General features: G+C 42.8%; 1 protein-coding gene across 1 annotated transcript; it reads right to left on the reverse strand.

Annotated features, from left to right (window-relative positions):
• Window positions 1-540: 540 nt before the first annotated feature.
• On the reverse strand, window positions 541-16,458 carry LOC123731804 (uncharacterized). The gene is made up of 2 exons (XM_045711219.1): window positions 16,058-16,458; window positions 541-4,723 (listed from the first exon to the last, which is right to left on the reverse strand). The coding sequence occupies exon 2, from the start codon at window positions 2,511-2,513 to the stop codon at window positions 1,560-1,562; it is 954 nt and encodes a 317-aa protein (XP_045567175.1). The 5' UTR covers window positions 2,514-4,723; window positions 16,058-16,458; the 3' UTR covers window positions 541-1,559.
• Between the last annotated feature and the right edge of the window lie 4,753 nt (window positions 16,459-21,211).

Raw genomic sequence — 21,211 nt, forward strand, 5'->3', positions numbered from 1 at the left:
TTGTGTTGTGGTTATGTTGGGGGGGTCCTTTGCACAGAGTTGTAGTCAGAACATACAAGAAGTCCAGTTAGAAATATGACACAAACACAAAATCTTCGGTTTTATACTCTTCGTTTAGTTATAAATGCAATTGCAGACAGAAGTTCACATACAAAAGTACCTCAGTAACCTATAAGGAAAGTTCTGCGTGGGATCAAACCCAAACACTGGCCTTTTATACCTGTTGATCACACACCTATGGACACTGGTACATGAATGTATAACATGAGCAGAAATCGTTGGAGCCGTGGATTACCATTGCGGTGTGTCAGTAACTTCCTGTGAGTTAGTAACTTCCTGTGTGTCTCGTTCAAAATGCGAGACCGTTTTCTCAGACCATCTTTACCCTGAAAGTACGTGACACACAGCAAGGCACCTTCATACATTGTAGTTGTACATTTTGTACATTTTAGTCATTTAGCAGACACTCTTATCCAGAGCGACTTACAGTAGTGAATACATACATTTCATGCATTTTTTTTTTGTACTGGCCCCACATGGGAATCGAACCCACAACTCTGGCGTTGCACACACCATTCTGGCGTTGCAAACACCATGCTCTACCAACTGAGTCACAGGGAAGGCGTTATATGGCAGTGATGACGTGGTTTCCTACAGACCTCCCTTATCACCCCTTACATTCCTCCCTTTTGAGACTATCTCGTCCCACAAACGTATCAGAATTTACCGTTGGATTTCTGGAGTTTTAAAACCTTCCCACATAGGTAGAATAATAATCACCAGAACCGTCGGGGGAAACACGGGAGGATCATAATGAGGACCGTCATCAGAACCATCGGGGGAAACACGGGAGGATCATAATGAGGGCCGTCATCAGAACCGTCGGGGGAAACACGGGAGGATCATAATGAGGACCGTCATCAGAAACGTCGGGGGAAACATGGGAGGATCATAATGAGGGCCGTCATCAGAACCGTCGGGGGAAACACGGGAGGATCGTAATGAGGACCGTCATCAGAACCGTCGGGGGAAAACGGGAGGATCATAATGAGGACCGTCATCAGAACTGTCGGGGGAAACACGGGAGGATCATAATGAGGACCGTCATCAGAACCGTCGGGGAACACGGGAGGATCATAATGAGGACCGTCATCAGTGCCATAGTTATAATCATCATATACATTTTAGTCATTTTAGCAGACGCTCTTATCCAGAGCGACTTACAGTAGTGAATGCATACATTTCATACATGTTTTTCTCCGTACTGGTCCCGTACTGGTCCCCGTGTGGGAATCGAACCCACAACCCTGGCATTTGCAAACACCGTGCTCTACCAACTGAGCCACACGGGACACGGGACAGCCAATACCATTAATCCTGGTATAGCTTCATTAACTGCCCATTTTCCAAAACAACACAACAACACAACAACAGAAACAAATACCAACTAAAACAGGAGCCACAAAATAAAGAACACCCAACGGGTATTTTTCTTTTATCTTCTTCCAAACACAGGTCCCGAATTTGTCATTATTATTAAACCATTTCCTTAGTTTAGTTCAGAGGTTCGTCATCACTCGGTCGCAGAGTGTTAGCGAGCTTACCCATTTCCTTAGGAATGTGCCCTGTCGTATTGTCAGAGGAGTCAGGAAGAAGCACGACACACTGGTTTGCAAGATCCCAACGCTAGTACCCGGGCGGCTAGGACATAACCAAGTGCCAAATTTCGTGTCTTTTAGCCCACTGCCTTCAAATTCTGGGACGTCTAGAGATAACTGGGCAAAAAAAACTTTCATTGTCAAGGTAATGTGGGTCTGGAGAGAGTAGGTGAGGTTATTCATCCAGGTAATGTGGGTCTGGAGAGAGTAGGTGAGGTTATTCATCCAGGTAATGTGGGTCTGGAGAGAGTAGGTGAGGTTATTCATCCAGGTAATGTGGGTCTGGAGAGAGTAGGTGAGGTTATTCATCCAGGTAATGTGGGTCTGGAGAGAGTAGGTGAGGTTATTCATCAAGGTAATGTGGGTCTGGAGAGAGTAGGTGAGGTTATTCATCCAGGTAATGTGGGTCTGGAGAGAGTAGGTGAGGTTATTCATCCAGGTAATGTGGGTCTGGAGAGAGTAGGTGAGGTTATTCATCCAGGTAATGTGGGTCTGGAGAGAGTAGGTGAGGTTATTCATCCAGGTAATGTGGGTCTGGAGAGAGTAGGTGAGGTTATTCATCCAGGTAATGTGGGTCTGGAGAGAGTAGGTGAGGTTATTCATCCAGGTAATGTGGGTCTGGAGAGAGTAGGTGAGGTTATTCATCCAGGTAATGTGGGTCTGGAGAGAGTAGGTGAGGTTATTCATCCAGGTAATGTGGGTCTGGAGAGAGTAGGTGAGGTTATTCATCCAGGTAATGTGGGTCTGGAGAGAGTAGGTGAGGTTATTCATCCAGGTAATGTGGGTCTGGAGAGAGTAGGTGAGGTTATTCATCCAGGTAATGTGGGTCTGGAGAGAGTAGGTGAGGTTATTCATCCGATTTTCCCCAAACTGAAACTTCAATGCTAGGTATTAACACAAAACAAATCTGGAGTGGCTTTGGAACGTGACCATAAGCTTAATTGGTTTTCAAGGAATGCTACGAGTATGGCGAGGTCCTACTCTTTTCAGGGAGAAGAGTTGGACAGGATTGCTACTGCAGGGATACTAATGAAAGGGATAAAACAGTCTCACCCAGATAACAACAACAACAACCTCTCCATTTGGAGAGGAGGGTCGAGATGAGCATTCCCACCACACATCCACATCTTTCCCCAAGGTGATCCCATGCCCTGGTTAGCATTCCCACCACACATCCACATCTTTCCCCAAGGTGATCCCATGCCCTGGTTAGCATTCCCACCACACATCCACATCTTTCCCCAAGGTGATCCCATGCCCTGGTTAGCATTCCCACCACACATCCACATCTTTCCCCCAAGGTGATCCCATACCCTGGTTAGCATTCCCACCACACATCCACATCTTTCCCCAAGGTGATCCCATGCCCTGGTTAGCATTCCCACCACACATCCACATCTTTCCCCAAGGTGATCCCATGCCCTGGTTAGCATTCCCACCACACATCCACATCTTTCCCCCAAGGTGATCCCATACCCTGGTTAGCATTCCCACCACACATCCACATCTTTCCCCAAGGTGATCCCATGCCCTGGTTAGCATTCCCACCACACATCCACATCTTTCCCCTAAGGTGATCCCATACATACAGCATTCCCACCACACATCCACATCTTTCCCCCAAGGTGATCCCATACCCTGGTTACCATTCCCACATCTTTCCCCAAGGTGATCCCATACCCTGGTTAGCATTCCCACATCTTTCCCCAAGGTGATCCCATACCCTGGTTAGCATTCCCACCACACATCCACATCTTTCCCCAAGGTGATCCCATACCCTTGTTAAGCATTTTAAAACTAACACCTGTAATCTGTTTTGCTGCATCAACCAAATGCCATGTACCCTAATTTGAGAAATTCCTTCTATGCAGTTCTTGATCTGGCAGTAGTCTTGAGTAATTCCCGCAAGTAGTCGTTACCCCAACAGGAAGTGAGCCATTATTGCAAACACACAGGGGTGGCACACCACCATTCCTTATACCAATCAAAACAGGCTCTACAGTAGTTGTCCCTAAATTCTCAATCCACACATTTTTAGCAGGATACATACATTCAATTGCCTTTCTTAACACCCCTCCTACTTGGGTCCTGGTAGTTCTTGGCCAAATCATTTTAAACCACTTTCCTTAGGAGTTTAGTAGGGAACCAGCCTAACATCCACCCCAGAGAACTGCATCTTTCAGTCCCAGTGAGACATTCTTTCCCTGGGGATCCTTGAGTGGTTGTCCCAGAAAAAAACTCCTAAGGTACAATTCCCTTTTTACTTACTCTTTACTTGTCTTATCCTTATCCCTTCGTATGAAATACAACAATCCACATCACCTGTTCATTCTCACCCGTAGGTGTCATCATCGAACCAAACAATTCTTTAGCTGAGCCTGGTTTCTGAAAGAAAAATCCACACTTGAGTCCCATTTGGTGAGGTCTGCTTACCCAGTAATGTCAACCAAGGATACCAAAGAATTAGTAGTATCCCCACTGGCCGACCCTAGAATCAGTAGTAGAGACGCTATCGACACACACCATGGTATTTTACCCCTGCACCTACTTCCCTTTTTCCTGTTATTTACAATAGAACCCTCCTGATCATGTGTAACAGTTGGTTCTTCGGGCTTTTGGTCTCGGCCCCTTCTGCTTCAGCCTTTTGGTCTAGTCCCCTTCTGCTTCAGCCTTTTGGTCTAGTCCCCTTCTGCTTCAGCCTTTTGGTCTAGGCCCCTTCTGCTTCAGCCTTTTGGTCTAGGCCCCTTCTGCTTCAGCCTTTTGGTCTAGGCCCCTTCTGCTTCAGCCTTTTGGTCTCGGCTACCTCCTCTGATTCCATGTCCTCCTTTGGCTCCATCATCCACTGGCAATGGGAGAGATGTTTCCATCCAGACTTCTCCGCGACCCTAACCGCCGTCGGGCTTGCCATCGTCACCTGGAATGGACCTGTCCACCTTGGTTGGTTCCATGTCCTCTTATGAACCTTGATACGTACCCCAATCCCTTACTGCAACTGGCAAGGTGTTCTGGATCCCCCTCCGTCAACTGCCTCCCGGGGCCTTCCTAGTATGAGAATGGAGAGAGACCTGACAACAAGAGGTTAATTCTACTCATGTACTCAATGTGATCATTTTCAGCAAATGTCAGGTCAATTTGTCTTTCTGTCTTATATGGAGGGAACATTCATAGGTCTACCGGTCATAATGCGACTCATTTCCATCAGCAACACAGGGGGAGATACTCCACCCAGGTGTTTACCTGATGAATGGCAAGCCTTAGCCAACTTCCCTCCTTTAACTTGTTGGGGATAGGGGTGCACGGCCGGATAAAAAAACATACCCGATTTAATCTGGTTACTACTCCTGCCCAGTAACTAGAATATGCATATAATTAGTAGATTTGGATAGAAAACACTCTAAAGTTTCTAAAACTGTTTGAATGGTGTCTGTGAGTATAACAGATATGGCAGGCCAAAACCTGAGAAGATTCCATGCAGGAAGTGGAAATCTGATTAGTGGAATCACCTTCAACACTTTGCCTATAAAACACACCGTGAGTTAGGATTAATTTATCACTTCCTAAGGCTTCCACTAGATGTCAACAGTCTTTACAAAGTGGTTTGAGTCTTTTATGGTAGAAACTGACCCAAAGAGAGGCTTGGAAAGTTGGTTACAGGGGGAGGGCCATTACTACTATGACGCGGGCGCCCATGGGTAGCCTCTCATTCCGAAACGTTTAGTAAGACAATGCAATCGTCCGCATTGAATATTATTGAAGCTCTGGTTGAAAAAGGCCCTAAAGATTTTTGTTATACAACATTTGACATGTTTGAACGAACGTAAATATATATTTTTTGCTCTTTCGTGGCGACAAGTCCCGCGCGCTACAGTACATTATGAGTAGCCTTCGGAACACGCTAACAAGAAGGAGCTATTGGGACATAAATTATTAACTTTTTCGAACAAAACTACATTTGTTGTGGACCTGGGATTCCTGGAAGTGCCTTCTGATGAAGATAATCAAAGGTAAGGGAATATTTACAATAGTATATTTGATTTTAGATGGTTCCAAGATGGCGCTAATCTGTATCGCCTAGCCTATTTTTCTGAGCATACCACCTCGTTTATTGCAAAGTGTGATTTCCCAGTAAAGTTATTTTTAAATCTGGCAATGCGGTTGCATTCACGAGATGTTAATCTATAATTCTTTGAATGACAATATTACATTTTAACAATGTTTTCGAATAGTAATTTTGTAAATTGTAGCGCTGCTTCACCGGAAGCATGTGAGGGAAAATATTTTCTGAATGTCACGCGCCGATGTAAAATGCTGTTTTTATATATAAATATGAACTTTATCGAAAAAAAATGCATGTATTGTGTAACATGATGTCCTAGGAGTGTTATCTGATGAAGATTGTCAAAGGTTAGTGCTGCATTTAGCTGTGTTTTGGGTATTTGTGATGCATGCTAGTTGCTTTGAAAATGGCAGTGTGATTTTTTTTGGCTGGGTACTCTCCTAACATAATCTAATGTTTTGCTTTTGCTGTAAAGCCTTTTTGAAATCGGACAACGTGGTTCGATTCAGGAGAGGTGTATCTATAAAATGGTGTAAAATAGTCATATGTTTGAGAAATTGAAGTTATAGCATTTATGAGGTATTTGTATTTCGCGCGACGCGATTCCACTGGCTGTTGACTAGGGTGGGATGCAAGCGTCCCAGGTTCCCAGACAGGTTAAGGGTCTGGTTGGCCCTTTCAGTCACCCCATTACTCTGTGGATGGTAGACAGAGCAGAAGTTTGTATCTATCCCCATCCCCATCATCTAGGCCACTTGGGCAACCACATCTCCTGTAAAAAAAAGGGTGCTATTGTCTGCAGACAAAAAACCTCAGGAACACCAATTCTAGGGAATAATTTTTACCCCTCACCAGAATTTTTGCCATTGTCTTTGGAATCACAGTGGGAAATGCCTCCACCCATCTGGTGAATCTATCAATTAGCACAAGACGGTACCTCATACGTTCCTTTCTCTCTGCCAAATCAATGACGTCCAATGCTAAGTGGACATACGCCCCCCTAGGGGTGGGGGGAAAGGACCAGGTTTTAGAGGTGTTCCTTCGGCTATATCATATTCCATGCAAGTTCCGCATTGTCTTCCCTGTGGCTCAGTTGGTAGAGCATGGTGTGTGCAACGCCAGGGTTGTGGGTTCGATTCCTACGGGGGGGCCAGTACAAAAAAAACAAATGTGTGAAATGTATGCATTCACTACTGTAAGTCGCTCTGGATAAGAGCGTCTGCTAAATGACTAAAATGTAAATGTAATAAAAAAAAAAAATCGAATTGCTTGACGTGCTGAATCAAAATTTGGACAAAACCAATTATAGGGAAATAGCCTCTATCATATCCCCCCCCCTGCCCTTGACGAGTGAGTCATACCGTAAGCCAATCGGCAAACGGGAAATGAGAGTAGACGGAAGACGAGGCCTTACCGTGACTTCCTGTCGCAGGGTCATTGTTGCAGCCCCGCTGCTGAGACGGCAAAAAAATAAGTCAGTAGGCTTTGAAACAGTTTGCAGAAAACATAAAGAGAGCGGAGAGTATAAACACATTTCAGCAGCTAATCTAGCGGTTTCGTCAACCAACGCATTTCCAAGGGTAGCACAAAAAAAATAAAAAAATAAATCAGCAACTCTCAGTATGTGGCAGCTACTTTTAACATTTTACATTTACGTCATTTAGCAGACGCTCTTATCCGGAGCGACTTACAAATTGGTGCATTCACCTTATGATATCCAGTGGAACAACCACTTTACAATAGTACATCTATATATTTTTTTGGGGGGGGGGAGGGTAGGGGGGGAGGGTTAGAAGGATTACTTTATCATACCCCAGGTATTCCTTAAAGAGGTGGGGTTTCAAGGTGTCTCCGGAAGGTGATGATTGACTCCGCTGTCCTGGCGTCGTGAGGGAGCTTGTTCCACCATTGGGGTGCCAGAGCAGCGAATTGAGATGATAACATCATAGTTGTGCTAAAAGATCAGTCACCATACTGTTGTTTCGAATAGGAAGTACCACGCTCATTCGTAAAACCTCTACTCTTCCATACCTCCAAAAAACCATTATAAAACATACACCTATTGTGTATGCTGAGTCCAGAGTAGATAGTTACTCTCTCCCCTCCGCCTCGTTTTACACGCTGTAGTTAGCGCTTGTTACGCACGTCTCTTGGAGAGAGGGGAAACGCAACACACCGCTACACTCAACTCCCCGTGGAGGTAAAGAGGTATGGGACTGTAGGTGGAGGTAAAGAGGTATGGGACTGTAGGCGGAGGTATAGAGGTATGGGACTGTAGGTGGAGGTATAGAGGTATGGGACTGTAGGTGGAGGTATAGAGGTATGGGACTGTAGGTGGAGGTATAGAGGTATGGGACTGTAGGTGGGGGTATAGAGGTATGGGACTGTAGGTGGAGGTATGGGACTGTAGGTGGAGGAATAGAGGGATGGGACTGTAGGTGGAGGTATAGAGGTATGTGACTGTAGGTGGAGGTAAAGAGGTATGGGACTGTAGGTGGAGGTATAGAGGTATGTGACTGTAGGTGGAGGTAAAGAGGTATGGGACTGTAGGTGGAGGTATAGAGGTATGGGACTGTAGGTGGAGGTATAGAGGTATGTGACTGTAGGTGGAGGTATAGAGGTATGGGACTGTAGGTGGAGGTATAGAGGTATGGGACTGTAGGTGGAGGTATAGAGGTATGGGACTGTAGGTGGAGGTATAGAGGTATGGGACTGTAGGTGGAGGTATAGAGGTATGGGACTGTAGGTGGAGGTATAGAGGTATGGGACTGTAGGTGGAGGTATAGAGGTATGGGACTGCAGGTGGAGGTAAAGAGGTATGGGACTGTAGGTGGAGGTATGGGACTGTAGGTGGAGGTATAGAGGTATGGGACTGTAGGTGGAGGTATAGAGGTATGGGACTGTAGGTGGAGGTATAGAGGTATGTGACTGTAGGTGGAGGTATAGAGGTATGGGACTGTAGGTGGAGGTATAGAGGTATGGGACTGTAGGTGGAGGTATAGGACTGTAGGTGGAGGTATAGAGGTATGGGACTGTAGGTGGAGGTATAGAGGTATGGGACTGTAGGTGGGGGTAAAGAGGTATGGGACTGTAGGTGGAGGTATGGGACTGTAGGTGGAGGTATAGAGGTATGTGACTGTAGGTGGGGGTATAGAGGTATGGGACTGTAGGTGGGGGTATAGAGGTATGGGACTGTAGGTGGAGGTATAGAGGTATGGGACTGTAGGTGGAGGTATAGAGGTATGTGACTGTAGGTGGAGGTATAGAGGTATGGGACTGTAGATGGAGGTAAAGAGGTATGGGACTGTAGGTGGAGGTATAGAGGTATGGGACTGCAGGTGGAGGTAAAGAGGTATGGGACTGTAGGTGGAGGTATGGGACTGTAGGTGGAGGTATAGAGGTATGGGACTGTAGGTGGAGGTATAGAGGTATGGGACTGTAGGTGGAGGTATAGAGGTATGGGACTGTAGGTGGAGGTATAGAGGTATGGGACTGTAGGTGGGGGTATAGAGGTATGTGACTGTAGGTGGAGGTATAGAGGTATGGGACTGTAGGTGGAGGTAAAGAGGTATGGGACTGTAGGTGGAGGTATAGAGGTATGGGACTGTAGGTGGAGGTATAGAGGTATGGGACTGTAGGTGGGGGTATAGAGGTATGGGAATGTAGGTGGAGGTATAGAGATATGGGACTGTAGGTGGAGGTATAGAGGTATGGGACTGCAGGTGGAGGTATGGGACTGTAGGTGGAGGTATAGAGGTATGTGACTGTAGGTGGAGGTATAGAGGTATGTGACTGTAGGTGGAGGTAAAGAGGTATGGGACTGTAGGTGGAGGTATAGAGGTATGGGACTGTAGGTGGGGGTATAGAGGTATGGGACTGTAGGTGGAGGTATGGGACTGTAGGTGGAGGAATAGAGGTATGGGACTGTAGGTGGAGGTAAAGAGGTATGGGACTGTAGGTGGAGGTATAGAGGTATGGGACTGTAGGTGGAGGTATAGAGGTATGGGACTGTAGGTGGAGGTAAAGAGGTATGGGACTGTAGGTGGAGGTAAAGAGGTATGTGACTGTAGGTGGAGGTATAGAGGTATGGGACTGTAGGTGGAGGTATAGAGGTATGGGACTGTAGGTGGAGGTAAAGAGGTATGGGACTGTAGGTGGAGGTATAGAGGTATGGGACTGTAGGTGGAGGTATAGAGGTATTGGACTGTTGGTGGAGGTAAAGAGGTATGGGACTGTAGGTGGAGGTATAGAGGTATGTGACTGTAGGTGGAGGTAAAGAGGTATGGGACTGTAGGTGGAGGTATAGAGGTATGGGACTGTAGGTGGAGGTATAGAGGTATGGGACTGTAGGTGGGGGTATAGAGGTATGGGACTGTAGGTGGAGGTATGGGACTGTAGGTGGAGGAATAGAGGTATGGGACTGTAGGTGGAGGAATAGAGGTATGGGACTGTAGGTGGAGGTATAGAGGTATGGGACTGTAGGTGGAGGTATAGAGGTATGGGACTGTAGGTGGGGGTATAGAGGTATGGGACTGTAGGTGGAGGTATAGAGGTATGTGACTGTAGGTGGAGGTATAGAGGTATGGGACTGTAGGTGGAGGTATAGAGGTATGGGACTGTAGGTGGAGGTAAAGAGGTATGGGACTGTAGGTGGAGGTATAGAGGTATGGGACTGTAGGTGGAGGTATAGAGGTATGGGACTGTAGGTGGAGGTATAGAGGTATGGGACTGTAGGTGGAGGTATAGAGGTATGTGACTGTAGGTGGAGGTATGGGACTGTAGGTGGAGGTATAGAGGTATGTGACTGTAAGTGCGGGTATAGAGGTATGGGACTGTAGGTGGAGGTATAGAGGTATGGGACTGTAGGTGGAGGTATAGAGGTATGGGACTGTAGTTGGAGGTATAGAGGTATGGGACTGTAGGTGGGGGTATAGAGGTATGGGACTGTAGGTGGAGGTATGGGACTGTAGGTGGAGGTATGGGACTGTAGGTGGAGGTATAGAGGTATGTGACTGTAGGTGCGGGTAAGGATGACAGAGACAGAGAATATTACCGTTTACAGGGAATACGGTAATGTGGGGAAAAGGGGCTGGACCGAACCAAAGCAAAGAAAGCAAAAGTTAAAGACTCCCCTGGGTTAGAATCCAGGAAGCCCATTTCCTGAAAAATAAACACATACAAGCCCCAAAACAACACAGAAACCGGGGGAACGTAACAGTGCTAGTATTTCAGCTTGCTGAGCTGAGAAAGTTTCTGGTAAGAGTTGTTTTATGTGTATGGTCGTATCAATTGACACAACACCAAAAAACCCAGCATGTTTCCTATCTGTTGTTTTGATCAATGTAGGCAGACCCATCTAAAACAAACCAAAAAAACACCATGTCAGCCTGAGACAGAGGGGGGGGGGGGGTCAGAGAGGTCAGGCCTTAAGAGTCAAATTTGAATCTGTTATTCGCAACAGTTGAGGTGTACCTTCTTGTCTAGTTGCCGGCAAAATCAGCAGGGTTTACAGTTTCGCATCTCTCAACGGTAAGGTTTGGCTGTGTAAGTAGAGTCTCGTATCGTGCCAGTCTTGCAGCTGTGAGACAGGAGTTTTTCGGGTTCAGAAGTGCCAACACTTCATGTGACACGTACACAGTTGCATTGTGCATGAGTATCAGTGATGCACTTTCCTCAATTGCATATGCAGTTGCCGCCAGGCTTCCAGCACATGGATGCATACCTCTCACCACCTTATCCAATCTGGTTCAGTAGTAAGCACAGGGTTTGTGCTTGTTACTAACCGTTTGAGTTACAACGGCTGAGGCAAAGCCTCCTCTCTCGGCTACATAAATGTGGAAATGTTTCTTGAAGTCTGGCAGGCCCAGAGCTGGAGCGTTAGCCAATGCTTTCTTCAGGTCTTCAAAGGCCTTAGCTTTGGTCCGTGTCCCACACCAATTTCTCTGAAAGCCTGCCATTACACATCTCCCTCAGCGGTCTCGCAATCACCGAGTAGTCGCAAATCCAATTCCTACAATATCCTGTACACCCAAGAAATGACATGAGGCCTTTAATGTTCACTGGTCTCGGTGTGGTAAGGATTGTCTCGATTCTTTCTTTTTTGACAGAGTCTTCTGATGTTGGGAGATCTCCATAATTAGGACTTTGGGTTTCCACAAGTGTAGTTTCTCCTTTGAAACGTTGTGTCCCCGTTTTACTGCCAGTTCCTTTTTAACAGGTGGAGGGTTTCAATCTTTGCAGATTTCTGGAGTTGTCGAACAGATCAAAAGGTGATCAACACGTTGAACCATAGTGCTTCCTCCAGGGAATGCTACATCTCTTAGGTCATTCTGGAGGACAAGGTTGAAGATCGAAGGGCTTTTCACAAAATCCAGGTGGATTGTAAGTGTACTGAGTTCCTTTGTAGGAGAAAGAGAACAGGTTGCGACAGTCTGGGTGGAGTGGGACTGAGGAAAAAAATGCCAAACGTATAGTTCAATGAAAGAAAAAGGTCGACGCTTCAGGTGGCACACTTGACAGTATTACTGATGGGTCAGGAAACCAATGGAAACTCGCAGTCCACCATTTTATTAAGTTGTCTGAAATCCTGCACCATCTTGTATTTCCCTGTAGGCTTCTTCACAGGGAGGATAGGTGTGTTAATACAAGCTGATGGTAGAGGGTATATCACTTGACGTTGGTTGAGTTCACCGATGGTGCTACCTATTTCTTCTTCTTCGGGTGACATTGGGGTTTCTGTTTCCTGTCTTGGACCATCATATCCTGGTTTAAGCCTTACCTTATACAGGTTCGGCTGATTTTTTTATCAACCCGATGTCGTGTCCCCCTTTTTGACCACAGGTAGTCTGGTACCGAACTGAGCTCATCTTCGTCCCGCCTCTTTTGGGGGCTGTATTCAGTTATTTCAGGAGTGCAAGGAATACGGCTATAGTCATTTTCGATGTCAATCTTCAGCTCTCCAGCTTGATTAACGTAGGTAAAATGGCCTCCGTTGTCTTTGGTTTTCTTCCAGGATCTACCTTGTCCTTGATATCGTCCTCTGTTGCCTCCTCTGTAGTTTCCCCAACGCCTTCGCCTGAATCCAGGCTGCGGATTCCATGCACGGGTATATTGGGGTCCTTGTGTACACCGGTTTCTTTTATGTCCAAACTGGCCAGTGAACTGGTCCCGTGGGTGGAGTGGGAGGATGGAATGGCTGTGGGTTCCCGTACGCCTTTGGCAGGCGCTGTAAAAATGGCTGCGTCGCTGCTCCAGGTCCGCTGGGTAGTGCTGCAGGAACTGGAGTGTTCGTCACTACGAGGTCAGGTCCCTCTGTGCTCTTGTTTGCGTTTTGAAGCTGTGCTAGCTGAGCTTTCTTCAAGGCGTCGTCAAGATCTGCTTGTCGTGTTTTTTTCTTCTTCTGTTATTTCATTAGACCACGTTCTGCAGAAATGACGCAAGTGATCCTCTTTTGTGGGGCCGTCCATTCTACGCCATCCAACGACATCTTTTACCTTAGCCTGTATTTTGTCTGGTAAGTTCCTACAAGCTTTGTCGTAGAACATTTCTTCAGTCTCAAAGGTGTTGTCGTGTCGCTCCCCTAGTTCTTTAATCCACTTCCTTTTCAGTCCGTCAATCCGGATGCCGAAATCGCTCTCAACTCCAAACTCGTGGTCAGTCAAACGGGATAAATCCCTGATCATGGGAAAAGTACTTCTCAGGTGTGCCCACAATTCTGCTCTAAACTGTCCAAGTCCCAATTCGGGAGGTTTGGTGTCCAGTTGGCAATTTCTCATTGCGTCTGATAACTGCCCTCGAGTCGGAACACGGGAAAGCAGAGCTTTTATATCCCCTAGGCACAGGTCTTGATGTCCGTATTTGTTTTCAAAGTCCCTTATCCAGTTGTCTGCACCCTTCGTAATCCTCACCGTGCCTTTTACTGCAGTTTCAATGTCCCCCAAAACGCCACGGTTTGTATTCAACATACACTGTGCTCTTGTGGGTCAGTCTTGTACATTCTGTAGTCACTGGAGCCAGAGGATTTCTTTGGTGTTGGGTTGGGTTAAGCTTCATCTTCCTGAGTTCTTCCTCTTCTTCATCCCCCGATGATGATGACGGTCTCTTCGTTTCTCTCTTCGTTTCTCTCCATATTTCTTTCAGTTGATCCTCTTTTTCCGCTTTCTCCAATTTTTTTGCTCATAGAATTTATCTCTACTTGTCTTTACTTTCGGATACATATTTTCCTTTTTCACCTCCTTTGCCTTTTTCTTTTCCTGATCCAAATCGTCACTGCCCGTCCACCTTTTGGGAGGTCCGTTCTTCCTTCAAGGTGGAGAAGGTGGGGGAACCCGATAAGTATGGACTGGCGGGAGTTCTATAGGATGATCAAGTTTTCCATTCCTTCGCTTTTTTTTTTCTGTCCATCTCTAGAAATGTTCTGTCTTTCATCATCTTCTTCTTCTTCTCTCATTATCTCCCGTCTTAATATCACTTCGTCTCCAGTAAAAATACAGGGGGGAGACAGTCCTCCCATGACTGGGGGGGTTTACAGCTTTCCCCCGGGGCCCCCCCCATCTTCATATGTTGGGGTTGCTGTTGGACACACCGGACCTGAACCCGGGTATTTCCTGTTTTTTCTCCCTTCCAAGGCCACCTGATTCTTGAGATAGTTTAGTTGACTCTGTACATTGAGTATCTGTCCTTCAGTTGTCAGTAGCCCAAGTAACTTTTCTTCTTGTCCTTTTTCCTTGTTTGCTTGCCGGGCCTTTCACAATTTCCCTTACGACTCGGCATTTCTCCAAATCAAATGAACCCGTTTTGGGATAATATTGATATTTTTTTCTTTCTTTCTTTGTCCACTTATACCATTTCTCCAAAAAAAAAAAAAACCCACACCAGGTCCTTCTTCAGGAATGGGTATTTACCTTGCAGATACGCGTAGTATCTGGCTTCGTTGGAGTACGGTCGCTAGGAGCCTCTCTATATTCCGTTGCCATGGTGTTTTATGGTTGTTTATTTAACGAACGAGCTGCGTGTAACGTTGGGCTAAGTGGAATTTTTTTTTTTTCTTCTATGTGTTGGTCCTTTTTTTTTACGTCACGTTTCCCCCCCACCTGTTTTTAAATATTCTACGTGGCTACTCTACCCTCTCTATCAGTGTGTGTGTGTGGGGGGAGGAGGGTAGTTCCTGTGTGATACAAGGAAACTCGATTCTATTCTATGTATGGTCAGTCACTTTTCTTTTAGTTTAACCCCGTTCGTTAAACCACGCTACCGTGTAGAAGGAACGACATTATACATGTACTTAATGTAAAATAGGTTTCGCTCTCACTGGAATATCTACGATCTCCGTCTATTCTTTCATTATGGGTGTATTGGTACAGATATTTCATATGTGGATTTTAATAATAATTTTTAATAATAATAATTGATTACTATCAAACGTTCTTTTTTTTATAATAATCCAAAATCTAATCTCACACACCTATTATCGTGTTGTTGATTTGGATAAAACCCATACACTATGATCAAATGCTTTTAGTTCAAAAACATTTTTTTGGGGGGGGGGCCCATCTTCCAATTTTCCAATCTCACCAATTTATAAATCATACATTTAGAACACAATACAGAAATAAACACAATTATAGTCCTCCACACAGGTCAGGACAGAAATAAACACAATTATAGTCCTCCACACAGGTCAGGACAGAAATAAACACAATTATAGTCCCCCACACAGGTCAGGGCAGAATTAAACAAAATTATAGTCCTCCACACAGGTCAGGACAGAAATAAACAAAATTATAGTCCTCCACACAGGTCAGGACAGAAATAAACAAAATTATAGTCCTCCACACAGGTCAGGGCAGAATTAAACAAAATTATAGTCCTCCTCACAGGTCAGGACAGAAATAAACAAAATTATAGTCCTCCACACAGGTCAGGACAGAAATAAACAAAATTATAGTCCCCCACACAGGTCAGGACAGAAATAAACAAAATTATAGTCCTCCTCACAGGTCAGGACAGAAATAAACAAAACATTGTGTACACAAAACCAGCATTTTCAACAGGCACGACGGCCTAAACCACAGCTTTATACCAAGTTTCACACCAGGTCCTGTAACAGTCAGAAATTCCTAACTATACACCCGAAATGGTTTGTGTCCATAGATCAACATTCACATGTTAACACACCACGGGCTTCTATAAATATAGGTATCTATCCACTTCCATAATAATTTACCAACTCAGTTGAGGTGAGTTGACACTTGCATACTGGAACGAATCATCAGAGACACAGTGTTTTAAATAAAATTAAAATAATCTCAGACTTTTTAGATTATAACAGGCGTCTGTTTACCTTGTTAATTTGATGTGCAAACACAGTGGGCGATGGTCCTCCCAGCAGCAATGGTCACTTACTCCTGGTTAGCTCGCCCAAAAAATGTTGAAAGGGGGGAGAGATCCTTTTGCACAGAGTGGTATACAAGAAGTCCAGTTGGGGAAATATGAGAAGAACACAGGCTCCTTTAAAAAAATTAAAAAAGTTTTTTTAAACTCTTCGTTTAGTTATAAATGCAATCGCAGACAGGAGTTCACATACAAAAGTACCTCCAGTAATCTGTAAGGAAAGTTCTGCGAGTGATCAAACCCAAACACTGGTCCCTATTTTAAATTTATACCAGTTGATCACACACATATGGTGCGATCAGCCTACACACTTCCTATGCTAACGCTTTTTCATAAAAGCGGTTTTTGTACAGTCATCTTCTAAGACACACGGATACATTTGAATTTATAACATGAGCAGAGAACGTTGCAGCTGGAGGGGCGGGGGGGTTTCCCCCATTGCGGTGCGTTAGTAACTTCCTGTGTGTCTCGTTCAAAATGCAAAACCGTTTTCTCAGACCATCTTTCCCCTGAAAGTGTGTGACACACAGCAAGGCACCTTTTATTAATACATTGATAGTTATATGGCAGTGATGATGTGTTGTTATGATTATATACTGTTATGTTGTTGTTATGATTATATATTATGTTGTTGTGATTGTTGTTGTTGTTATGATTTAAATTGTTATGTTGTTGTTATGATTATAATGTTATGTTGTTGTTATGATTATAATGTTATGTTGTTGTTGTGATTATAATGTTATGTTGTTGTTATGATTATAATGTTATGTTGTTGTTATGATTATAATGTTATGTTATGATTATAATGTTATGTTGTTGTTATGATTATAATGTTATGTTGTTGTTGTGATTATAATGTTATGTTGTTGTTATGATTATATTGTTGTGTTGTTGTTATGATTATAATGTTATGTTGTTGTTGTGATTATAATGTTATGTTGTTGTTATGATTATAATGTTATGTTGTTGTTGTGATTATAATGTTATGTTGTTGTTATGATTATAATGTTATGTTGTTGTTATGATTATAATGTTATGTTGTTGTTATGATTATAATGTTATGTTGTTGTTATGATTATAATGTTATGATTATAATGTTATGTTGTTGTTATGATTATAATGTTATAATGTTGTGTTGTTGTTATGATTATAATGTTATGTTGTTGTTATGATTATAATGTTATGTTGTTGTTATGATTATAATGTTATGTTATGATTATAATGTTATGTTATGATTATAATGTTATGTTATGATTATAATGTTATTAAGTTGTTGTTGTGATTATAATGTTGTTATGATTATAATGTTATGATTATAATGTTATGTTGTTGTTGTGATTATAATGTTATGTTGTTGTTATGATTATAATGTTATGTTGTTGTTATGATTATAATGTTATGTTGTTGTTGTGATTATAATGTTATGATTATAATGTTATGTTGTTGTTATGATTATAATGTTATGTTGTTGTTATGATTATAATGTTATGTTGTTGTTATGATTATAATGTTATGTTGTTGTTATGATTATAATGTTATGTTGTTGTTATGATTATAATGTTATGTTGTTGTTATGATTATAATGTTATGTTGTTGTTGTGATTATAATGTTATGTTGTTGTGATTATAATGTTATGTTGTTGTTATGATTATAATGTTATGTTGTTGTGATTATAATGTTATGATTATAATGTTATGTTGTTGTTGTGATTATAATGTTATGTTGTTATGATTATAATGTTATGTTGTTGTGATTATAATGTTATGTTGTTGTTATGATTATAATGTTATGTTGTTGTTATGATTATAATGTTATGTTGTTGTTATGATTATAATGTTATGTTGTTGTTATGATTATAATGTTATGTTGTTGTGATTATAATGTTATAATGTTATGTTGTTGTTATGATTATAATGTTATGTTGTTGTTGTGATTATAATGTTATGTTGTTGTTGTGATTATAATGTTATGTTGTTGTTGTGATTATAATGTTATGTTGTTGTTATGATTATAATGTTATGTTGTTGTTATGATTATAATGTTATGTTGTTGTTATGATTATAATGTTATGTTGTTGTTGTGATTATAATGTTATGTTGTTGTTATGATTATAATGTTATGTTGTTGTGATTATAATGTTATAATGTTATGTTGTTGTTGTGATTATAATGTTATGTTGTTGTGATTATAATGTTATGTTGTTGTTATGATTATAATGTTATGTTGTTGTTATGATTATAATGTTATGTTATGATTATAATGTTATGTTGTTGTTATGATTATAATGTTATGTTATGATTATAATGTTATGTTGTTGTGATTATAATGTTATAATGTTATGTTGTTGTTGTGATTATAATGTTATGTTGTTGTGATTATAATGTTATGTTATGATTATAATGTTATGTTGTTGTTGTGATTATAATGTTATGTTGTTGTTATGATTATAATGTTATGTTGTTGTTGTGATTATAATGTTATGTTGTTGTTATGATTATAATGTTATGTTGTTGTGATTATAATGTTATGTTGTTGTTATGATTATAATGTTATGTTGTTGTTGTGATTATAATGTTATGTTGTTGTTATGATTATAATGTTATGTTGTTGTTGTGATTATAATGTTATGTTGTTGTTATGATTATAATGTTATGTTGTTGTGATTATAATGTTATGTTGTTGTTATGATTATAATGTTATGTTGTTGTTATGATTATAATGTTATGTTGTTGTTATGATTATAATGTTATGTTGTTGTTATGATTATAATGTTATGTTGTTGTTATGATTATAATGTTATAATGTTATGTTGTTGTTATGATTATAATGTTATGTTGTTGTTATGATTATAATGTTATGTTGTTGTTATGATTATAATGTTATGTTGTTGTTGTGATTATAATGTTATGTTGTTGTTATGATTATAATGTTATGTTGTTGTTATGATTATAATGTTATGTTGTTGTTATGATTATATTGGTCCTTTTGTAGCTTGTGCCTCCTATCTGTGAGATTGGCTGGTGCCGTCACACACACACACACACACACAAGACACCCACCACTGCTGTACTAATGTACCTGTTGAGATGGGGTTCACTCAGGGTTCGGTGCTGCACTAATGTTCCCGTTGAGATGGGGGTTCAGTGCTGCACTAATGTACGTGTTGAAATGGGGGTTCACTCAGGGTTCGGTGCTGCACTAATGTACCCGTTGAGCTGGGTTCACTCAGGGTTCGGTGCTGCACTAATGTTCCCGTTGAGATGGGGGTTCAGTGCTGCACTAATGTACCTGTTGAGATGGGGGTTCAGTGCTGCACTAATGTACGTGTTGAAATGGGGGTTCACTCAGGGTTCGGTGCTGCACTAATGTACCCGTTGAGCTGGGTTCACTCAGGGTTCGGTGCTGCACTAATGTACCTGTTGAGATGGGGGTTCACTCAGGGTTCGGTGCTGCACTAATGTACCCGTTGAGCTGGGTTCACTCAGGGTTCGGTGCTGCACTAATGTACGTGTTGAAATGGGGGTTCACTCAGGGTTCGGTGCTGCACTAATGTACCTGTTGAGATGGGGGTTCTGTGCTGCACTAATGTACCTGTTGAGATGGGGGTTCTGTGCTGCACTAATGTACCTGTTGAGATGGGGGTTCACTCAGGGTTCGGTGCTGCACTAATGTACCTGTTGAGATGGGTTCACTCAGGGTTCGGTACTGCACTAATGTACCTGTTGAGATGGGGGTTCACTCAGGGTTCTGTGCTGCACTAATGTACCTGTTGAGATGGGGGTTCAGTGCTGCACTAATGTACCTGTTGAGATGGGTTCACTCAGGGTTCGGTGCTGCACTAATGTACCTGTTGAGATGGGGGTTCAGTGCTGCACTAATGTACCTGTTGAGATGGGGGTTCACTCAGGGTTCTGGGTTATTATGGTCTGTTCAGTGGAGGAGGGCTGGAGGGATGTTTGCTATAGATGATGCCCTGTTACTGCGGACAGTGTTCATTTATGCATTAGCCATCAGCAACAGTGTGTGTGTGTGTGTGTGTGTGTGTGTGGATCTTCCTGCTGCTAACTGATATGTGTGGCATCTCATTTACCGATCCTGACCTTCAAGGTTAATCATGTTCCACAAAGCAATCAACTTTCACACACACACACACACACACACACACACACACACACACACACACACACACACACACACACACACAGTAATGTATTCCTATCCTGGATGTCTGTTCAAAAATAAGTAATTTAAAATCTTGGCTGGTGTATAAATGTAGAATCTCATTTCCTCGTCACATCTCAAGAGGGACAGAATGTTTATATATTCATAGATACAGACTGCTGTGGAACAACCAGATGTGAGATGTTTCTAAAGCCCTGAAGACTCGTGTTCGCTCCCCGACCTAATGCCTGGGCCTTTGGCTCAGTAGGCTAACACAGTCTTAATAAAGCCTGCAGGAAATCCTGGGTTCAAATCCGTCCAGACAGACACACACACACACACACACACACACGTTTCAGTCTGACTCAGAACAATACCAGCTAATATGTAAGATCTGATCTGTTTCCAGAGACATGTTGACTCTATAGGACCTGATCTGTCGCTAACATGCTAGCTCTGGTGTCACTAGCGGTCTTGTTGCTAACCTCTGTCACTAGCATGCTAGCTCTGGTGTCACTAGCGGTCTAGTTGCTAACCTCTTTTACTAGCATGCTATCTCTGTCACTAGTGGTCTTGTTGCTACCTCTATCACTAGCATGCTAGCTCTGGTGTCACTAGTGGTCTTGCTGCTAACCTCTGTCGCTAGCATGCTAACTCTGGTGTCACTAGTGGTCTTGCTGCTAACCTCTGTCACTAGCATGCTAGCTCTGGTGTCACTAGCGGTCTTGTTGCTAACCTCTGTCGCTAGTATGCTAGCTCTGTTGTCGCTAGCGGTCTTGTAGCTGACCTTGTTGTAGCTAGTGCTAACCTTCCTTATTAGAATGCCAGCTCTAATGTGTCACTCTCAGTCTTGTTGCTAACCTCTGTCACTAGCATGCTAACCCCTGTTGCAGCTAGCGGTCTTGTTTGCTAACCTCTGTCACTAGCATGCTAACCCCTGTT

Source organism: Salmo salar, unplaced genomic scaffold, assembly GCF_905237065.1.
Source record: "Salmo salar unplaced genomic scaffold, Ssal_v3.1, whole genome shotgun sequence".
In the NCBI taxonomy this organism is placed as follows: Eukaryota; Metazoa; Chordata; class Actinopteri; order Salmoniformes; family Salmonidae; genus Salmo; species Salmo salar.